The 23285-nt window shown below is 41.1% G+C and overlaps 1 protein-coding gene across 3 annotated transcripts in view; it reads left to right on the top strand.

Annotated features, from left to right (window-relative positions):
• ARHGAP44 (Rho GTPase activating protein 44) overlaps positions 1-23285 on the top strand; it is a 126616-nt gene that overhangs the window by 82181 nt on the left and 21150 nt on the right. For all 3 annotated transcript variants that reach the window (XM_077253562.1, XM_077253561.1, XM_077253560.1), the window contains exons 13-16: positions 7066-7146; positions 7304-7417; positions 13246-13337; positions 13457-13637. In XM_077253562.1, coding sequence (XP_077109677.1) covers positions 7066-7146; positions 7304-7417; positions 13246-13337; positions 13457-13637 — 468 coding nt within the window. The remainder of the gene's footprint in view (positions 1-7065; positions 7147-7303; positions 7418-13245; positions 13338-13456; positions 13638-23285) is intronic.

Genomic DNA, 23285 nt, shown 5'->3' with positions numbered 1-23285 from the left:
ATACATCCTGTATTATACTCCAGAGCTGCACTCACTATTCTGCTGGTGCAGTCACTGTGTACATACATAACATTACTTATCATGTACTGATCCTGAGTTACCTCCTGTATTATACTCCAGAGCTGCACTCACTATTCTGCTAGTGCAGTCACTGTGTACATACATTACATTACTTATTCTGTTCTGATCCTGAGTTACATCCTGTATTATACTCCAGAGCTGCACTCACTATTCTGCTGGTGCGGTCACTGTGTACATATATTACATTACTTATCCTGTACTGATCCTGAGTTACAACCTGTATTATACCCCAGAGCTGCACTCACTATTCTGCTGGTGCAGTCACTGTGTACATACATTACATTACTTATTCTGTACTGATCCTGAGTTACATCCTGTATTACACTCCAGAGCTGCACTCAGTATTCTGCTGGTGCAGTCACTGTGTACATACATTACATTACTTATCCTGTACTGATCCTGAGTTACATCCTGTATTATACTCCAGAGCTGCACTCACTATTCTGCTGGTGCAGTCACTGTGTACATATATTACTTATCCTGTACTGATCCTGAGTTACATCCTGTATTATACCCCAGAGCTGCACTCACTATTCTGCTGGTGCAGTCACTGTGTACATACACTACATTACTGATCCTGAGTTACATCCTGTATTATACTCCAGAGCTGCACTCACTATTCTGCTGGTGCAGTCACTGTGTACATATATTACTTATCCTGTACTGATCCTGAGTTACCTCCTGTATTATACTCCAGAGCTGCACTCACTATTCTGCTGGTGCAGTCACTGTGTACATACATTACATTACTGATCCTGTACTGATCCTGAGTTACATCCTGTATTATACCCCAGAGCAGCACTCACTATTCTGCTGGTGCAGTCACTGTGTACATACATTACATTACTGATCCTGTACTGATCCTGAGTTACATCCTGTATTATACTCCAGAGCTGCACTCACTATTCTGCTGGTGCAGTCACTGTGTACATACATTACATTACTGATCCTGTACTGATCCTGAGTTACATCCTGTATTACACTCCAGAGCTGCACTCAGTATTCTGCTGGTGCAGTCACTGTGTACATACATTACATTACTTATCCTGTACTGATCCTGAGTTACATCCTGTATTATAGTCCAGAGCTGCACTCACTATTCTGCTGGTGCAGTCACTGTGTACATATATTACTTATCCTGTACTGATCCTGAGTTACATCCTGTATTATACCCCAGAGCTGCACTCACCATTCTGCTGGTGCAGTCACTGTGTACATACACTACATTACTGATCCTGAGTTACATCCTGTATTATACTCCAGAGCTGCACTCACTATTCTGCTGGTGCAGTCACTTTGTACATATATTACTTATCCTGTATTGATCCTGAGTTACCTCCTGTATTATACTCCAGAGCTGCACTCACTATTCTGCTGGTGCAGTCACTGTGTACATACATTACATTACTGATCCTGTACTGATCCTGAGTTACATCCTGTATTATACCCCAGAGCAGCACTCACTATTCTGCTGGTGCAGTCACTGTGTACATACATTACATTACTGATCCTGTACTGATCCTGAGTTACATCCTGTATTATACTCCAGAGCTGCACTCACTATTCTGCTGGTGCAGTCACTGTGTACATACATTACATTACTGATCCTGTACTGATCCTGAGTTACATCCTGTATTATACCCCAGAGCAGCACTCACTATTCTGCTGGTGCATTCACTGTGTACATACATTACATTACTGATCCTGTACTGATCCTGAGATACATCCTGTATTATACTCCAGAGCTGCACTCACTATTCTGCTGGTGCAGTCACTGTGTACATACATAACATTACTGATCCTGTACTGATCCTGAGTTACCTCCTGTATTATACTCCAGAGCTGCACTCACTATTCTGCTGGTGCAGTCACTGTGTACATACATTACATTACTTATCCTGTACTGATCCTGAGTTACCTCCTGTATTATACTCTAGAGCTGCACTCACTATTCTGCTGGTGCAGTCACTGTGTACATACATTACATTACTTATCCTGTACTGATCCTGAGTTACCTCCTGTATTATACTCCAGAGCTGCACTCACTATTCTGCTGGTGCAGTCACTGTGTACATACATTACATTACTTATCCTGTACTGATCCTGAGTTACATCCTGTATTATACTCCAGAGCTGCACTCACTATTCTGCAGGTGCAGTCACTGTGTACATACATTACATTACTTATCCTGTACTGATCCAGAGTTACATCCTGTATTATACTTTAGAGCTGCACTCACTATTCTGCTGGTGCAGTCACTGTGTACATACATAACATTACTGATCCTGTACTGATCCTGAGTTACCTCCTGTATTATACTCCAGAGCTGCACTCACTATTCTGCTGGTGCAGTCACTGTGTACATACATTACATTACTTATCCTGTACTGATCCAGAGTTACATCCTGTATTATACTTTAGAGCTGCACTCACTATTCTGGTGGTGCAGTCACTGTGTACATACATTACATTACTTATCCTGTACTGATCCTGAGTTACCTCCTGTATTATACTCCAGAGCTGCACTCACTATTCTGCTGGTGCAGTCACTGTGTACATACATTACATTACTTATCCTGTACTGATCCTGAGTTACATCCTGTATTATACTCCAGAGCTGCACTCACTATTCTGCAGGTGCAGTCACTGTGTACATACATTACATTACTTATCCTGTACTGATCCAGAGTTACATCCTGTATTATACTTTAGAGCTGCACTCACTATTCTGCTGGTGCAGTCACTGTGTACATACATAACATTACTGATCCTGTACTGATCCTGAGTTACCTCCTGTATTATACTCCAGAGCTGCACTCACTATTCTGCTGGTGCAGTCACTGTGTACATACATTACATTACTTATCCTGTACTGATCCTGAGTTACATCCTGTATTATACCCCAGAGCAGCACTCACTATTCTGCTGGTGCATTCACTGTGTACATACATTACATTACTTATCCTGTTCTGATCCTGAGTTACATCCTGTATTATACTCCAGAGCTGCACTCACTATTCTGCTGGTGCGGTCACTGTGTACATATATTACATTACTTATCCTGTACTGATCCTGAGTTACAACCTGTATTATACCCCAGAGCTGCACTCACTATTCTGCTGGTGCAGTCACTGTGTACATACATTACATTACTTATTCTGTACTGATCCTGAGTTACATCCTGTATTACACTCCAGAGCTGCACTCACTATTCTGCTGGTGCAGTCACTGTGTACATACATTACATTACTTATCCTGTACTGATCCTGAGTTACATCCTGTATTATACTCCAGAGCTGCACTCACTATTCTGCTGGTGCAGTCACTGTGTACATATATTACTTATCCTGTACTGATCCTGAGTTACATCCTGTATTATACCCCAGAGCTGCACTCACTATTCTGCTGGTGCAGTCACTGTGTACATACACTACATTACTGATCCTGAGTTACATCCTGTATTATACTCCAGAGCTGCACTCACTATTCTGCTGGTGCAGTCACTGTGTACATATATTACTTATCCTGTACTGATCCTGAGTTACCTCCTGTATTATACTCCAGAGCTGCACTCACTATTCTGCTGGTGCAGTCACTGTGTACATACATTACATTACTGATCCTGTACTGATCCTGAGTTACATCCTGTATTATACCCCAGAGCAGCACTCACTATTCTGCTGGTGCAGTCACTGTGTACATACATTACATTACTGATCCTGTACTGATCCTGAGTTACATCCTGTATTATACTCCAGAGCTGCACTCACTATTCTGCTGGTGCAGTCACTGTGTACATACATTACATTACTGATCCTGTACTGATCCTGAGTTACATCCTGTATTACACTCCAGAGCTGCACTCAGTATTCTGCTGGTGCAGTCACTGTGTACATACATTACATTACTTATCCTGTACTGATCCTGAGTTACATCCTGTATTATAGTCCAGAGCTGCACTCACTATTCTGCTGGTGCAGTCACTGTGTACATATATTACTTATCCTGTACTGATCCTGAGTTACATCCTGTATTATACCCCAGAGCTGCACTCACCATTCTGCTGGTGCAGTCACTGTGTACATACACTACATTACTGATCCTGAGTTACATCCTGTATTATACTCCAGAGCTGCACTCACTATTCTGCTGGTGCAGTCACTTTGTACATATATTACTTATCCTGTATTGATCCTGAGTTACCTCCTGTATTATACTCCAGAGCTGCACTCACTATTCTGCTGGTGCAGTCACTGTGTACATACATTACATTACTGATCCTGTACTGATCCTGAGTTACATCCTGTATTATACCCCAGAGCAGCACTCACTATTCTGCTGGTGCAGTCACTGTGTACATACATTACATTACTGATCCTGTACTGATCCTGAGTTACATCCTGTATTATACTCCAGAGCTGCACTCACTATTCTGCTGGTGCAGTCACTGTGTACATACATTACATTACTGATCCTGTACTGATCCTGAGTTACATCCTGTATTATACCCCAGAGCAGCACTCACTATTCTGCTGGTGCATTCACTGTGTACATACATTACATTACTGATCCTGTACTGATCCTGAGATACATCCTGTATTATACTCCAGAGCTGCACTCACTATTCTGCTGGTGCAGTCACTGTGTACATACATAACATTACTGATCCTGTACTGATCCTGAGTTACCTCCTGTATTATACTCCAGAGCTGCACTCACTATTCTGCTGGTGCAGTCACTGTGTACATACATTACATTACTTATCCTGTACTGATCCTGAGTTACCTCCTGTATTATACTCTAGAGCTGCACTCACTATTCTGCTGGTGCAGTCACTGTGTACATACATTACATTACTTATCCTGTACTGATCCTGAGTTACATCCTGTATTATACTCCAGAGCTGCACTCACTATTCTGCAGGTGCAGTCACTGTGTACATACATTACATTACTTATCCTGTACTGATCCAGAGTTACATCCTGTATTATACTTTAGAGCTGCACTCACTATTCTGCTGGTGCAGTCACTGTGTACATACATAACATTACTGATCCTGTACTGATCCTGAGTTACCTCCTGTATTATACTCCAGAGCTGCACTCACTATTCTGCTGGTGCAGTCACTGTGTACATACATTACATTACTTATCCTGTACTGATCCAGAGTTACATCCTGTATTATACTTTAGAGCTGCACTCACTATTCTGGTGGTGCAGTCACTGTGTACATACATTACATTACTTATCCTGTACTGATCCTGAGTTACCTCCTGTATTATACTCCAGAGCTGCACTCACTATTCTGCTGGTGCAGTCACTGTGTACATACATTACATTACTTATCCTGTACTGATCCTGAGTTACATCCTGTATTATACTCCAGAGCTGCACTCACTATTCTGCAGGTGCAGTCACTGTGTACATACATTACATTACTTATCCTGTACTGATCCAGAGTTACATCCTGTATTATACTTTAGAGCTGCACTCACTATTCTGCTGGTGCAGTCACTGTGTACATACATAACATTACTGATCCTGTACTGATCCTGAGTTACCTCCTGTATTATACTCCAGAGCTGCACTCACTATTCTGCTGGTGCAGTCACTGTGTACATACATTACATTACTTATCCTGTACTGATCCAGAGTTACATCCTGTATTATACTTTAGAGCTGCACTCACTATTCTGCTGGTGCAGTCACTGTGTACATACATTACATTACTGATCCTGTACTGATCCTGAGTTACATCCTGTATTATACCCCAGAGCAGCACTCACTATTCTGCTGGTGCATTCACTGTGTACATACATTACATTACTGATCCTGTACTGATCCAGAGTTACATCCTGTATTATACTGTAGAGCTGCACTCACTATTCTGCAAGTGCAGTCACTGTGTACATACATTACATTACTTATCCTGTACTGATCCTGAGTTACATCCTGTATTATACTCTAGAGCTGCACTCACTATTCTGCTGGTGCAGTCACTGTGTACATACATTACATTACTTATCCTGTACTGATCCAGAGTTACATCCTGTATTATACTTTAGAGCTGCACTCACTATTCTGCTGGTGCAGTCACTGTGTGCATACATAACATTACTGATCCTGTACTGATCCTGAGTTACATCCTGTATTATACTCCAGAGCTGCACTCACTATTCTGCTGGTGGAGTCACTGTGTACATACATTACATTACTGATCCTGTACTGATCCTGAGTTACCTCCTGTATTATATACCAGAGCTGCACTCTCTATTCTGCTGGTGCAGTCACTGTGTACATACATTACATTACTTATCCTGTACTGATCCTGAGTTACATCCTGTATTATACTCCAGAGCTGCACTCACTATTCTGCTGGTGCACTCACTGTGTACATACATTACATTACTGATCCTGTACTGATCCTGAGTTACATCCTGTATTATACTCCAGAGCTGCACTCACTATTCTGCTGGTGCAGTCACTGTGTACATACATTACATTACTTATCCTGTACTGATCCTGAGTTACATCCTGTATTATACTCCAGAGCTGCACTCACTATTCTGCTGGTGCACTCACTGTGTACATACATTACATTACTGATCCTGTACTGATCCTGAGTTACATCCTGTATTATACTCCAGAGCTGCACTCACTATTCTGCTGGTGCAGTCACTGTGTACATACATTACATTACTTATCCTGTACTGATCCAGAGTTACATCCTGTATTATACTCCAGAGCTGCACTCACTATTCTGCTGGTGCAGTCACTGTGCACATACATTACATTACTTATCCTGTACTGATCCAGAGTTACATCCTGTATTATACTTTAGAGCTGCACTCACTATTCTGCAATTCCAGAAACATCCCATGGATAGGCGCGGCGCTCTTTTTGGAAAAAAAAATGTTCTTGCATTTGAGTAATCCTCAGTGATTGGATGGACATCATCGATTTCCTTTTTCCTTCTCCCTTAGCATCCAGGACCAGGACAAGAGGCTGCAGGGTTTGTGGAATGCATGTGAGAAACTTCCCAAATCCAATTACAACAACTTCAAGTAAGTGCGGAGTGAAACCAGAGCTCCAAGTCATCGGGGGTGTGCTGTCCTGGAGGATGTGTGCCAGTCAGAGCCGGGGATCTGGATGATCTATCGATCGTTGCACTTTTTTTGCTTTATTACTTTCCTTTGTTTCTCGTCTTTGTTTTCCTTTCAGGTACGTGATCAAATTTTTGTCTAAGCTGACAGAATATCAGGACGCCAACAAGATGACCCCCAGCAACATGGCCATCGTGCTGGGACCTAACCTTCTCTGGCCGCAGGCAGAAGGGTAAACGCTCAGGTTTTTCAACAAGATTTATGGTTTTTTTAACCCTTTCAGGCGACTATTTTTATTTTTTTTCTTCCTTTTTTTTGCAAGGTGTTCCCATAGTCATAGCTATATTAGCTTTATACTACTATATTATTGATACTAAAATTTGTGAAAAATATGGTGGAGGGGTGAAAATGTGAAAAAAATTATTCTGCGTCTTTTTTTGGGGGGTTGTGTTACTTTTTAACAGCTTTCACTGTAAGTGACCCTCATTTTGTGGGTCAGTATGATCGATTTTCGTGATGCCAAAATAAAAAATGCGAATTTTAAGTTTTTCTAATTTTTATTGTAATAATTATTATTAGTGATTTATGAAATTACTTACCGTGGTTTTTCTCCCCTTTTACACAATTTTTTTTTGTTTTTCTCTGTGTTGCCGTATTTTGCATAAAGGCAGGATGTATTGTATTTTTGATGATGCTATTTTGGTGCTCAAGTCGAGGGGTATAAAAAAAAAATATTGTTTTGAGATGGTGGGTGGAGTGGGATGAAAAAGAAAAAAAACAGCATTTTTTAAAAAAAATTTCAGTTACTTTTCTACAGCTCTCTTTCCCCATTTTCTTTGGGCCAATATTATTATGGCACTTCCATTTTTTTCTACATATACAGGTGCTTCTCACTAAATTAGAATATCATCCAAAAGTTAATTTATTTCAGTTCTTCTATACAAAAAGTGAAACTCCTATATTATATAGAATCAATACACACAGAGTGATCTATTTCAAGTGTTTATTTCTGTTAATGTTGATGATTATGGCTTACAGCCAATGAAAGCCCAAAAGTCATTATCCCCGTAAATTCGAATAATTTATAACACCAGCTTGAAAAATTATTTTAAAATCTGAAATGTTGGCCTACTGAAATGTATGTTCAGTAAATGCACTCAATACTTGGTCAAGGCTCCTTTTGCATCAATTACTGCGGCAATGCGGCGTGGAATGAAGGAGATAAGCCTGTGGCACTGCTGAGGTGTTATGGAAGCCCAGGTTGCTTTGATAGCAGCCTTCAGCTTGTCTGCATTGTTGGGTCTAGTGTCTCTCATCTTCCTCTTGACAATGCCTCATATATTCTCTATGGGGTTAAGGTCAGGCGAGTTTGCTGACCAATCAATCACAGTGATACTGTTGTTTGTAATCCAGGTATTGGTACTTTTGGTAGTGTTGACAAGTGCCAAGTCCTGCAGGAGAATTAAATTTCCATCTCCAAAAAGCCTGTCGGCAGAGGGAACCATGAAGTGCTCTAAAATTTCCTGGTAGAAGGCTGCGCTGACTTTGGTCTTGATAAAACACAGTGGACCTACACCAGCAGATGACATGGCTCCCCAAACCAACACTGATTGTGGAAACTTCACACTAGACCTCAAGCAGCTTGGATTGTGGCCTCTCCACTCTTCCTCCAGACTCTGGGACTTTGATTTCCAACTTCACTCTGTGAACAGCCAGCTTCTTTAGCAATGACCTTTTGTGGCTTACCCTCCTTGTGGAGTGTGTCAGTGACTGCCTTCTGGACATCTGTCAAGTCAGCAGTCTTCCCCATGATTGTGGAGCCTACTGACACAGACTAAGGGACTTTTTTTTAAACACTTAGGAAGCCTTTGCAGGTGTTTTTTTGTTAATTTTTCTAACTTACTGAGATAATGACTTTTAGGTTTTCATTGGCTGTAAGCCATAATCATAAACATTAACAGAAAAAAAACACATGAAATAGATCACTCTGTAATGACCATATATAATGATTTTCACTTTTTGATGATATTATAATTTTGTGGAAGCACCTGTATATTTATATATTTTTTTTTACAATTGTAACACTTTTTTGAAGAAAAAATGATCTTTTTTGCGGTTGCTCCTATTTTTTAAGTGTTAGAATTTTTTTTTATTTTAGAGCAGAGTTTTTTTTTTTTTTAATAGGGTGGGTAACCTTTTTGTTAGTGCCATTTTGGTTAATTATGATTTATTTTAATTCCATTTTTTGGGATGTGGAAGAACAAAATATTCTGACGTTATTTTTACAGCGAAACCTAACAAAAAAAACATTATTTTTTTTGCTAGTTGCAATCGTTATGGTCATGGTGACACTAATTATATTTTCTGGGGTTTGTTTTTATTTTTTTTTCTTAAAGCAAAGACTGACAGGGGAAAATAATTTTATTGTGCTTGAATTTTTTTAATGTTTTTGTATTTTTTACCGTTATGTTCAACATTTTTGTACTTTTTATTTTAATCTCACTTCGGGGACTTGAACTTTTTCTTTTATTGCTCATGATCACCCTCGTCCTATTTGATCCTAGGTCTAATCGGAGCACTAAAATTACAGCCATAGAGTTATTGTTAGACCCCTGACCGCCATGACTACACATCACTACTGCCGATTAGGTTACAGGGGTAGGAAGGAGGGGAATTGCTATAAATTGATAAAGGGAGCCCCTCCTCCTATCTAACCGTTTAGAGTTTAGATGTCACTGTCACTATTGACCACAGCATCTAAGGGGTTAAAGAACAAAGATCGATATTCTGACTGTCCCTTGTAGTTTTAGGCCGGCGTCACACTAGGCGTATGAAAATACGGTCCGTAATACGCAGTAATTGTCCCAAAACACTTTTCCGTATTCAATGCGAGGATGCGATTTTTATGCACAAATTTATCTGTGTGTCATCCGTATGGCTTCCGTACGGCGATTTTTTTTTTGCGCAGGCTTGCAAAATGGACATATCATGGATCCATCGTCTGAAATATTCTTAAAAACATATATACAGTCTATATATATATATATATATATATATATATATATATATATGTGTCAGTGACACACACATATATATATATTTATGTTTAATACATACAGTAAACCATCTCATATCCCTTCTTTTATTACATATTCCTCTTTACCTCGAGCGTGGGAAAATATTCTGAAAGGTTCCCAGGCTCGAGTTCATATGAGTTCATCCAGCAGGGGGCGCATCACCGCGACTCGAGGTAACTACAGTACATTCCCCTGCATTCCATTCATTCACCAAGTTTTACAGGCAGGAGCACAGCTGCATTAGCAGAGCTCCTGGGTGTAAAATGATTTAACCCCTTCAGATGGATTTACAGCGTGGGACAAGACTGAACGACGGAAGGTATGGAATATTGTTGTTTGGTTTTTTTAACTTTATTTCAGGTGACAAGGGTCTTCAGGTGGATTAAGAGTATAATAAAATATTAAAACACCATGTGTCTTTATTTCATTAAAATACTTTTTAATAATGTGTGTGTGTTTTATTAACCACTTCGTACTATTGGATTAATAATGGATAGGTGTCATAATTGACGCCTCTCCATTATTAACCTGGCTTAATGTCACCTTACAATAGCAAGGTGACATTAACCCTTAATTACCACCGCTACACGGGAGTGGGAAGAGAGAGGCTAAGTGCCAGAATAGGCGCATCTTCCAGATGTGCCTTTTCTGGGGTGGCTGGGGGCAGATGTTTTTAGCCAGGGGGGGGTCCTATAACCATGGTACCTCCCTAGGCTATTAATATCTGCCCTCAGTCACTGGCATTCCCACTCTGGTGGAGAAAATTGCGCGGGAGCCCACGCCAATTTTTTCCGGGATTTAACCCTTTAATTTAATAGCTAGAGCCCCCAAGCTTAACACACAGACACTTCTTACATTAGTAAAGAGGAATATGTAATAAAAGAAGGGATATGAGATGGTTTACTGTATGTAAATCATGTCTCATATCCTGTTGGGTTTGTGGAGGAGATAGCAAAAGTCGGCAATTGAATTACTGGCTTTTCTGCTATCTAGCGCTATATGAAATATAAATATATATATATATATATATATATATATATATATATATATATATATATATATATATATGTGTGTGTGTCTCACTGATATATATATACAGTATATACATACCTATTCTATGTGTACACATTTATTGTACCTATTCTATTCTGTCAGTGTGATTTTACTGTACACGCACTGAATTACCGGCTTTTCTCTCTAACACCGGTGCGTATTTCTCGCAAGTCACACGCATGGTCCGTGTGTAATCCGTAATTTTCTCGCCCCCATAGACTTTCATTGGCGGATTTTTTGCGCAATACGCTGACAAACTCAGCATGCTGCGATTTTCTACGGCCGTAACATTCCGTATATTAAGGATGCGTAATATACGGCAGATAGGAGCTGCCCTATAGAGAATCATTGGGCCATGTGCAATGCGTATTTTCTGGACGTATTTTCTGCGCTCATACGTCTGTAAAACTCGCTAGTGTGACGCCGGCCTTAGTTGTGAATCAGCATGGTGCAGGAATAAAACCCCGTTCATGGTGGATTTAAGGTGATGGTAATTGACTTAGCTAATTAGTAAATGTAGTTTTGCAAAATCAAGTTTTTGCATTTTTTTCATTCCTTTTACTCTATGCATGGTAGAGTAAAAAAAATACAGTTTCTTCCTAGAAAAAACCAGTAAGCAGGCTGCTTGCTACTTAGAAACTATCAGTAAGACGATTGCTACCTAGGAACCATCAGTAAGCAGGCTGCTTGCTACTTAGAAACCATCAGTAAGACGATTGCTACCTAGGAACCATCAGTAAGCAGGCTGCTTGCTACTTAGAAACCGTCAGTAAGATGATTGCTACCTAGGAACCATCAGTAAGCAGGCTGCTTGCTACTTAGAAACTATCAGTAAGACGATTGCTACCTAGGAACCATCAGTAAGCAGGCTGCTTGCTACTTAGAAACCGTCAGTAAGACGATTGCTACCTAGGAACCATCAGTAAGCAGGCTGCTTGCTACTTAGGAACCATCAGTAAGACGATTGCTACCTAGGAACCATCAGTAAGCAGGCTGCTTGCTACTTAGAAACCGTCAGTAAGACGATTGCTACCTAGGAACCATCAGTAAGCAGGCTGCTTGCTACTTAGAAACCGTCAGTAAGACAATTGCTACCTAGGAACCATCAGTAAGCAGGCTGCTTGCTACTTAGAAACCGTCAGTAAGACAATTGCTACCTAGGAACCATCAGTAAGCAGGCTGCTTGCTACTTAGAAACCGTCAGTAAGACGATTGCTACCTAGGAACCATCAGTAAGCAGGCTGCTTGCTACTTAGAAACCGTCAGTAAGACAATTGCTACCTAGGAACCATCAGTAAGCAGGCTGCTTGCTACTTAGAAACCGTCAGTAAGACGATTGCTACCTAGGAACCATCAGTAAGCAGGCTGCTTGCTACTTAGAAACCGGCCTAAGACGATTGCTACCTAGGAACCATCAGTAAGCAGGCTGCTTGCTACTTAGGAACCATCAGTAAGACGATTGCTACCTAGGAACCATCAGTAAGCAGGCTGCTTGCTACTTAGGAACCATCAGTAAGACGATTGCTATCTAGGAACCATCAGTAAGCAGGCTGCTTGCTACTTAGAAACCGTCAGTAAGCAGGGTGATCTAATGTCTTTATCTTGCTTCTAGTAATAGCATGACTAGCCAGGAACAGATTGGCATATTGATACAAAACATAAAAATAACATATAAATGCATAATATCTGCCTGGCTACAGAGTGGGGTGTAATTATGTGTATGGTCTGGCGGCACATCGCAGTACTTTGTGTTTGTACTGTCAGTGATCCTATCAGATTTGCAACTTATCCATTGAAAGCACCTAGAAATAAATACAGATCCATCAACAGCAGCCCACTGACAGTTTCCAGTTATTTTTTCTTTGTTTTCAATTGAATAATTACAACTTTGTATGTCTCGTGTAATTATTTTACCTTTTCCTTTTTGTAGCAATATCACCGAAATGATGACCACAGTGTCCTTACAGATCGTAGGGATCATTGAGCCTATAATCCAACATGCTGACTGGTTCTTCCCAGGTGGTGAGTACAGGCTACACATGATGACTTGTTTTATGTTGTCTAGTGCTCAGTGTCAGGCAGCTGTCTGTAAGCCCAGTGTCAATGATGACAACGGACAAGGCTTTTTTTTTTTCGTACAGAGATAGAATTTAATGTGACAGGTAATTACGGCAGCCCCGTACACACCAACCACAATGCCAACTACAGCTCCATGCCCTCTCCGGATATGGATCATTCGGAGCGCAAGCAGCATGACCAGGCGAGGCGACCTCTCAGCGTGGCGACCGATAACATGATGCTGGAGTTCTACAAGAAGGATGGGTATAGCATTTTATTCTATTAAGTGTCGCGACTCATCATATTATTGGTTGGTATAAGTTTTTGGTGTTTTATAAGTTTTTCTTAGGTAGGTACTTTGTCTATGATATGAGAAATTGCATTATATGATTTTGGATACCTTGTTTGTGATGTGTTTGACGACCTGCTTACTGATTGTTTTCAATGTTGACCAGCACATTTGTGAATGCTTGGTTAGCCAATCACTGGCTGATGTGGGTCACCGATGTGACAATGATGCTGTGAGGATAATTTCTGTTGGTTCCGAAACAGGTTCAGGAAGTTGAGACCAGTAAGCATCGGTACATGTGTGATAATACGCCGTTCACCTTATTAGGTATATAAAATATTATAGTTACTGTTCAGATCATGACAAATTTGTATTTAGGTGATTAATTTTACAACTCCCAGAAGTGGAAGGAGACTGACTGGAGGATTTAGTTATTGTGGGTCATCGATGTGACAGTGATGCTGTGAGGACAATTCCTGTTGGTTCCGAGACAGCATCAGGTAGTTAAGACTAGCAGGGACCAGTAAGCATTGGTACATGTATGATAATACGCCGTTCACCCTATTAGGTATATAAAAAATTTTAGTTACTGTACAGATCATGAAAAATTTGTATTAAGGTGATAAATTTTACAACTCCCAGAAGTGGAAGGAGACTGACTGGAGGATTTAGTTATTGATGCCAGATGAGGAAAGTAGAGTGCCTAAGAAAAGGTAAAAAAAAAATGAACAGGAGTTCAACTGAGTTGTTTATTGAGTAAAAATGATAAATACTGTACAGATCCTGAAAAATGGGTAATTAAGGTGGTGATTAATTTTACAGCTGCCATTGGGGAGAGGAGACTGACAGAAGGATTTAGTAGAGGTTATATTTATTGCTGCCTGATGGGAAAGGAGACTACTTAAGAAAAGAGAACAAAAATTATCTGGAACATACTGGAGACTACATTTACAGCTGCCAGAGGATGGAGGAGACTGACATGAAACAATATTTACAGCTGCATCGGGAAGAGGAGACTGATTTGAGAACTTACTGAATAACATATTTACCACTGCCAGAGGATTAAAGAGACTAAATTGGAAACCTGCTGGGAACTACAAGTATATCGCAACTGCCAGAGATGAAAGGAGATTGAATTGTATCTTACTAGGGACTTTATTTACAACTGCCAGAAACACTAAACACTATATTCACTCCTGCCAGATGGTGAAGAATACTGACTGGGGAGCTTACTGTGGACCTTATTTACCACTGCCAGGAGGGGTAAGGTGCCGAATTAGGCAGCTTACTAGGGACTATATTTAAAACTATCAGAGGGGGATGTAGAGTTACTTGCGAACTTACTGAAGACTCCAAGGACAGCTTCCAGAGGTAGAAGGCGACGGACAGGGACTTACTGAAGACTACATTCAGTGCTGCAAGAGGATAAAGGAGACTGACTAGGGAACTTACCAAAGATTATATTTACTATTGCCAAAGGGAGAAGGAGACTAAATTAGGAAACTGCTGGGTATTAAATTTACAACTGCCAGAGAGAAAAGATGAATGAATAGTTGCTATGTTTACGTCTGCCAGAGTGTGAAGGAGATTGCTAGGGAACTTTCAGAAGGCTACATTTACAGCTGTCAAAGGGTGAAGAAGACTGACTAGGGAAGATACTATTGACTATATTTATATTTGCCAGGAGGGGTAAGGAATCTGACTAGGGACCATGTTTACAGCTGCCAGAGGGGGAAGGAGATTTACTAGGGTACATACTGGGACTATTTTTGCAGCTGTCAGAAGGGGAAGAATATTAACTTGTAGTGATGTTGAGGTGGGCAAGCGAAAGACCTGTAGAGGTCAACCTGCCAAACTGTGTGAGCAGGACTAAGTTGGGATGAGTTTTTAGCCAGGAGAAAGCAGAAATTGTGCTAATGCTGAGGAATTGAAATTCCAGATCTATTAGAAAGTTGCTTTAATGATATAAAATCAAACCTGCATCCCAACTCATTAGTAGGCTGGTTTGTAAAGCTGCCAGACAGAGATGGAGCTGAACTCTGCTTTCCTCTTTTCTGCAATTACTTGCCAAGTATTGAGCGCTGTTCTGCTGGAAACATATGATCTCAGATCACCTACTGGGGGTATTGAGACGGCCGCTCGGTGCCCGCCTGTAATAGGTCGTCGTGTTGCTAAGACGGCATTCCATCTTCTAAGAAAAGTTTAGAGTTTATCGAGATGAAAAGCGAAGCGCCTGTGAATTACCCAGATCTCCCGTGGAGAGGAATGTTTCGCAGCAGTGTTTCAAGCGAGATGCTGGTGGGTGGTGACTCACAATCATGCCGAATGGCCACTGATTAGTTTATGCAGCCGTTTGTACAGTTGATATATCAGATCTTGCAGAGAGGAGCATGTTAATTAAAATCAAAATATTTGCCGCTACAGTTGAGCAAAGGGGTTGTCCACCTCTTGGGACTTTTTGCATATATTTGGGACTAAAAAGATAATGTTTGCAATTGGGGATTCATGAAACATTATGCTTCAGGTGCTTCTCCCAAATTAGAATATCATCAAAAAGTTAATTTATTTCAGTTCTTCAATACAAAAAGTGAAACTCGTATATTATATAGAATTATTACAGAGTGATCTATTTCACCTGTTTATTTCTGTTAATGTTGATGATTATGGCTTACAGCCAATGAAAACCCAAAAGTCATTATCTCAGTAAATTAGAATACTTTATAACACCAGTTTGAAAAATTATTTTAACCTGTTCATGACATTGGGATTTTCCGTTTTTCCGTGTTTGTTTTTCGCTCCCCTCCTTCCCAGAGCCATAACTTTTTTATTTTTCCGTCAATATGGCCATGTGAGGGCTTATTTTTTGCGGGACGAGTTGTACTTTTGAACGACACCATTGGTTTTACCATGTCGTGTACTAGAAAACGGGAAAAAAATTCCAAGTGCCGTGAAATTGAAAAAAAAGTGCAGTCCCACACTTGTTTGGCTTTTTTGCTAGGTTCACTAAATGCTAAATCTGACCTGCCATTATGATTCTCCAGGTCATTACGAGTTCATAGACACCTAACATGACATGTTTTTTATCTAAGTGGTGAAAAAAAAATCCAAAGTTTGCTATAAAAATAAAAAAAATTGCTCCATTTTCCGATACCCGTAGCGTCTCCATTTTTCATGATATGGGGTCGGTTGAGGGCTTATTTTTTTGCATGCCGAGCTGGCGTTTTTAATGATACCATTTCGGTGCAGATACGTTCTTTTGATCGCCCGTTATTGCATTTTAATGCAATGTCGCGGTGACCAAAAAAAACGTAATTCTGGCGTTTCAAATTTTTTTCTCGCTACGCTGTTTAGCGATCAGGTTAATGCTTTTTTTTTATTGATAGATCGGGCAATTCTGAACGCGGCGTTACCAAATATGTGTAGGTTTGATTTTTTTTTTTTTTTTTACTTTTGCCATGCTTCAATAGCCTCCATAGGAGGCTAGAAGCTGGCACAACGCGATCGGCTCTGCTACATAGCAGCGATCATCAGATCGCTGCTATGCAGCAGAAATGCAGGTGTGCTATGAGCGCCGACCACATGGTGGCGCTCACAGCTACCGGCGGTCAGTAACCATAGAGGTCTCAAGGACCTCTATGGTTACTATTCAGAAGCATCGCTGACCCCCGATCATGTGACGGGGATCAGCGATGCGTTCATTTCCGGCCGCCCGGCCGAAAGCGCCGGTTAAATGCCGCTGTCTGCGTTTGACAGCGGCATTTAACTAGTTAATAGCAGCAAGTGAATCGCGATTTCACCCGCAGCTATTGCGGGCACATGTCAGCTGTTCAAAACAGCTGACATGTCCCGGCTTTGATGCGGGCTCACCGCCGGAGCCCTGCATCAAAGCGGGGTATCTGACCTCGGACGTACTATCCCGGCCGAGGTCAGAAAGGGGTTAAAATCAGAAATGTTGGCGTACTGAAATGTATGTTCAGTAAATGCACTCAATACTTGATCGGGGCACCTTTTGCATCAATGCAGCGTGGCATGGATGTGATCAGCCTGTGACACTGCTGAGGTGTTATGGAAGCCCAGGTTGCTTTGATAGCAGCCTTCATCTCGTCTGCATTGTTGGGTCTGGTGTCCCTCATCTTCCTCTTGACAATACCTCATAGAATCTCTATGAGGTTAAGGTCAGGTGAGTTAGCTGGCCAATCAAGCACAATGATAGTGTGGTTTATAAACCAGGTATTGGTACTTTCGGCAGTGTGGACAGGGGCCAAGTCCTGCAGGAGAAAGACATTTCCATCTCCAAAAAGCTTGTCGGCAGAGAGAAGCTTGAAGTGCTCTAAAATTTCCTGGTAGACGGCTGTGCTGACTTTGATCTTGATAAAACATGGTGGACCTACACCAGCAGATGACATGGCTCCCTGAACCATCACTGATTGTGGAAACTTCACACTAGACCTCAAGCAGCTTGGATTGTGGCCTCCCCACTCTTCCTCCAGACTCTGGGACCATGATATCCAAATGAAATGCAAAATTTACTTTTATCTGAAAACAACACCTTGGACCACTGAGCAACAGTCCAGTTCTTTTTCTCCCTGGCCCAGGTAAGACACTTCTGGTGTTGTCTATTGGACATGAGTGGCTTGACACAAGGAATGTGACACTTGTAGCCCATGTCCTGGATATGTCTGTGTGTGGTGGCTCTTGAAGCAATGACTCCAGCAGCAGTCCACTCCTTGTGAATCTCCCCCAATTTTTGAAAGGCCTTTTCTTAACAATCCTTTCAAGGCTGCAGTTATCCCGGTTGCTTGTGCACCTTTTTCTACAACACTTTTTCCTTCCACTCAACTTTCCATTAATATACTTGGATACAGCACTCTGTGAACAGCCAGCTTCTTTAGCAATGACAGTTTGTGGCTTGCCCTCCTTGTGGAGTGTGTCAGTGACTGCCTTCTGGACATCTGTCAAGTCAGCAGTCTTCCCCATGATTGTGGAGCCGACTGAAACAGACTAAGGGAGTTTTTTACATGCTTAGGAAGCCTTTGCAGGTTTTTTTTTTTTATTATTCTAATTTACTGAGATAATGACTTTCGGGTTTTTATTGGCTGTAAGCCATAATCATCAACATGAACAGAAATAAACTCTTGAAATAGATCACTCTGTTTGTAATGACTTTATATAATATATGAGTTTCACTTTTTGTATTGAAGAACTGAAATAAATTAACTTTTTGATGATATTCTAATTTTGTGATAAGCACCTGTACATCTGGCTTTTACAGGGTCTTTGTTTTCGTGCACATTTAACTTTGATGTGGTCTGTGGTCCTAAGTCATCTGAAAATGAGCTCACTAACAGATTCTCAGCTAAGTCATTTTGCAGCCTTCAATGCAGAGGTTATAAAAGACGAACTGCGCAAACCTTTTAATGAAACCTGAATGCAAAAATTATTTTTAGCCTAATTACATGCATTTAAGTAAACAAAAAAATTGTCATCAATGCTGTGACATACAGTACAGACCAAAAGTTTGGACACAACTTCTCATTTAAAGATTTTTCTGTATTTTCATGACTATGAAAATTGTACATTCACACTGAAGGCATCAAAACTATGAATTAACACATGTGGAATTATATACTTAACAAAAAAGTGTGAAACAACTGAAATTATGTCTTATATTCTAGGTTCTTCAAGGTAGCCACCTTTTGCTTTGATGACTGCTTTGCACACTCTTGGCATTCTCTTGATGAGCTTCAAGAAGTAGTCACCGGAAATGGTCTTCCAACAATCTTGAAGGAGTTCCCAGAGATGCTTAGCACTTGTTGGCCCTTTTGCCTTCACTCTGCGGTCTAGCTCACCCCAAACCATCTCGATTGGGTTCAGGTCTGGTGACTGTGGAGGCCAGGTCATCTGGCGTAGCACCCCATCACTCTCCTTCTTGGTCAAATAGCCCTTACACAGCCTGGAGGTGTGTTTGGGGTCATTGTCCTGTTGAAAAATAAATGATGGACCAACTAAACGCAAATCGGATGGAATAGCATGCCGCTGCAAGATGCTGTGGTAGCCATGCTGGTTCAGTATGCCTTCAATTTTGAATAAATCCCCAACAGTGTCACCAGCAAAACACCCCCACATTATCACACCTCCTTCTCCATGCTTCACAGTGGGAACCAAGCATGTAGAGTCCATCCGTTCACCTTTTCTGCGTCGCACAAAGACACGGTGGTTGGAACCAAAGATCTCAAATTTGGACTCATCAAACCAAAGCACAGATTTCTACTGGTCTAATGTCCATTCCTTGTGTTCTTTAGCCCAAACAAGTCTCTTCTGCTTGTTGCCTGTCCTTAGCAGTGGTTTCCTAGCAGCTATTTTACCATGAAGGCCTGCTGCACAAAGTCTCCTCTTAACAGTTGTTGTAGAGATGTGTCTGCTGCTAGAACTCTGTGTGACATTGACCTGGTCTCTAATCTGAGCTGCTGTTAACCTGCGATTTCTGAGGCTGGTGACTCGGATAAACTTATCCTCAGAAGCAGAGGTGACTCTTGGTCTTCCTTTCCTGGGGTGGTCCTCATGTGAGCCAGTTTCTTTGTAGCGCTTGATGGTTTTTGCCACTGCACTTGGGGACACTTTCAAAGTTTTCCCAATTTTTCGAAGTGACTGACCTTCATTTCTTAAAGTAATGATGGCCACTCGTTTTTCTTTACTTAGAATTTGTATTATGGCAAGAAAAAAGCAGCTAACAGTCTATTCAGTAGGACTATCAGCTGTGTATCCACCAGACTTCTGCTCAACACAACTGATGGTCCCAACCCCATTTAAAAGGCAAGAAATCCCACTTATTAAACCTGACAGGGCACACCTGTGAAGTGAAAACCATTTCCGGTGACTACCTCTTGAAGCTCATCAAGAGAATGCCAAGAGTGTGCAAAGCAGTCATCAAAGCAAAAGGTGGCTACTTTGAAGAACCTAGACTATAAGACATAACAAAAAAGTGTGAAACAACTGAAATTAAGTATATAATTCCACATGTGTTAATTCATAGTTTTGATGCCTTCAGTGTGAATTTACAATTTTCATAGTCATGAAAGTACAGAAAAATCTTTAAATGAGAAGGTGTGTCCAAACTTTTGACCTGTACTGTATATTAAATGGATTGGGCCTTTGAGGGTTTCACTACACTCTACCCTGTGATGGGATATCTTGTGCGTTTTCATTTACAGCTTCTAGAGTCGGGTGCCAAAAGACATGTTTTCTGTATCCTCCAAATTGACAAACAATGAATGCAACTTTGGAGCACAGATCTCTGCTTTAGCATGTGAAATACTGTATTTTTTTAATTTAGGAACGAAAAAAAAACACAGCAAATATATAGATAAAGTCATAGATTATACATATTTACCAAAACATCTGTAACATGAACAAGAATCCACATTGTGACCTTAGTTCAGCCCAATTTTCATATTATCATAGGAAGGAGAAGAAGAGCGAATAGAAAAGAGTAGAACTTCAGCCATGAAGAAAGAGAAATGAAAGTGTGATGTAAGAGAGAAAAAAAGGGGTTGGGGATGGGATGGAGGAGACAACTGCCCCAATCCAGGAATTCATTCGAACAGAAACCCAAATGACATTCAAGTCTGCTGAGGGTTAATTTGCACAAGTATACCATATTCACTGGAGTGCTTGAATTCCATCCGGTAGAACCATGTTTTATAGAAGACCTCATATCTACTGTAGAGCGAAGCTGTCAAGTCCTCCATGTACATTAAGTCATTGACCTTAGAAAACCAGAGGAATGGGCTAGGTGGAATAGCTTTCTTCCGTAACAGCGGGATACAAACTCTGGCAGCCATCACCAAAAATCTTAATGGAGATCGTTTGTAGGAGGAAACGGAAGTTTCACAGAGCTGTAGAAGGAATAGTTCAGAACCCATTTCAGAAGAAATGCCCATCATCGACCTGATAATGCTCTTCATTTTAGTCCAGAACGGTTGTAAACCTGGACAGGACCAAAAGATATGAAGGAAATTTTCCTCACTTGATCCACATCTCCAACACTTAGGGTCAGTAGAGGGGAACGTTTGGTTTAACTTAACCAGAACCCTGTACCACCGTGGAAGAAGCTTGACATTAGCATCCTGAAACCAGGAATTTATGGAAGATTTCTGCACCAAGGACAACACCTTTTCCCTTTGTTCCATGAAGAGAGTGATGCCCAAGTCTTCTTCCTTTTGTTTTAAAAATCTGGTTGGAGGCTGATCCATTGGATTAGTTAGCATTGAGTTGACAAAGGAAAGTGCAGGGCGAATCACCCTCTCACCCATACAAAGAGTATCAAAAGCGGAAAGGGTTTGTGTGTATTGAGCGTAGTTTGGAAGAGATTGAACAAAGTGGCGGACTTGGAGAGAACATCATGTGCTCAGTGGCAAGGGGTCAACAATAGCTTGAAGTGCCTCAAATGAAGGCCAATCATTATCTGTGCCAATCTGGAAGCCCCTAAACTTTCCCTGAGAGATTCAAAGTTTGAAAACAGTCTGACAGACCAGGGGAGAGACGATAATAGGCGATAAATTAGATGGATTGAGAAGAAGTGTGTGTATCTCTGGTCTGGAGCAGCAATAGAGTGTAGCACTAATTGTAGGATGAGATTTCAACGAAGTTTGGGAAATGGAAGGTAACCAGGGGAGAGCAGCTATAGTGGCCTCTGTAAAGCTTTGTTCTATTTGTACCCATGGCTTCACCGAATCGTGTCTGCACCAATCTTTAACTGTAGACATATGAACAGACAGCTAATACGTATTTTTATCCAGAAGGCCCAATCCACCTCGTCTTTATGGACTACATAGGAGGGATTGCTGGAGTCTACAAAATACTGTAATTTGACCTTTTTAAGCCATGTCCATTTACTAACACTAACTTTTCGGATGTGGCTTACCTTTATCCCTGGCATTACGGTGCCTGTGTGCACTTAGTCTCTCCTTACATCCTAGGTGTTGTCCTTCAGTTCCTCAAGCAGTACGCTCTTGAACCTTCCCACACCATTAGGAAAGTTCATAGTTATTTGGTGTATTATTTTTATATTCTGTATGTTTAGTTGAGCTCTGGTTGATGTATATTGTTCAGTTATTTTACCTTCTGCATCTTCTTCTGGCCTCTTCTACTCCACTCACAGCTACATCTGAATTCTGCTAGGTTCCTGATAAAATCTCACATCTCTCACCCCCTACTGGTTCAGTGTCTGCAATTAATTGTAGAACTAGTTGCTTCATAGTGGTCCACAATACAGCTAAATTGTGTTTTGTAAAGGCCCCGTCACACATAGCGACGCTGCAGCGATACAGACAACGATGCCGATCGCTGCAGCGTCGCTGTTTAGTCGCTGTGTGGTCGCTGGGGAGCTGTCACACAGACCGCTCTCCAGCGACCAACTATGCCGAGGTCCCCGGGTAACCAGGGTAAACATCGGGTTACTAAGCGCAGGGCCGCGCTTAGTAACCCGATGTTTACCCTGGTTACCAGTGTAAAATGTAAAATAACAAACACTACATACTCCCCTTTGCGTCCCCCGGCGTCCGCTTCCTGCACTGACTGAGCGCCGGCCCTAACAGCAGAGCGGTGACGTCACCGCTGTGCTG

The sequence above is a fragment of the Ranitomeya variabilis genome, chromosome 4 (genome assembly GCF_051348905.1).
Source record: "Ranitomeya variabilis isolate aRanVar5 chromosome 4, aRanVar5.hap1, whole genome shotgun sequence".
Lineage (NCBI taxonomy): Eukaryota > Metazoa > Chordata > Amphibia > Anura > Dendrobatidae > Ranitomeya > Ranitomeya variabilis.
Note: the sequence above shows the minus strand (reverse complement) of the source record. Positions and strands in the feature narration are given on the sequence as shown.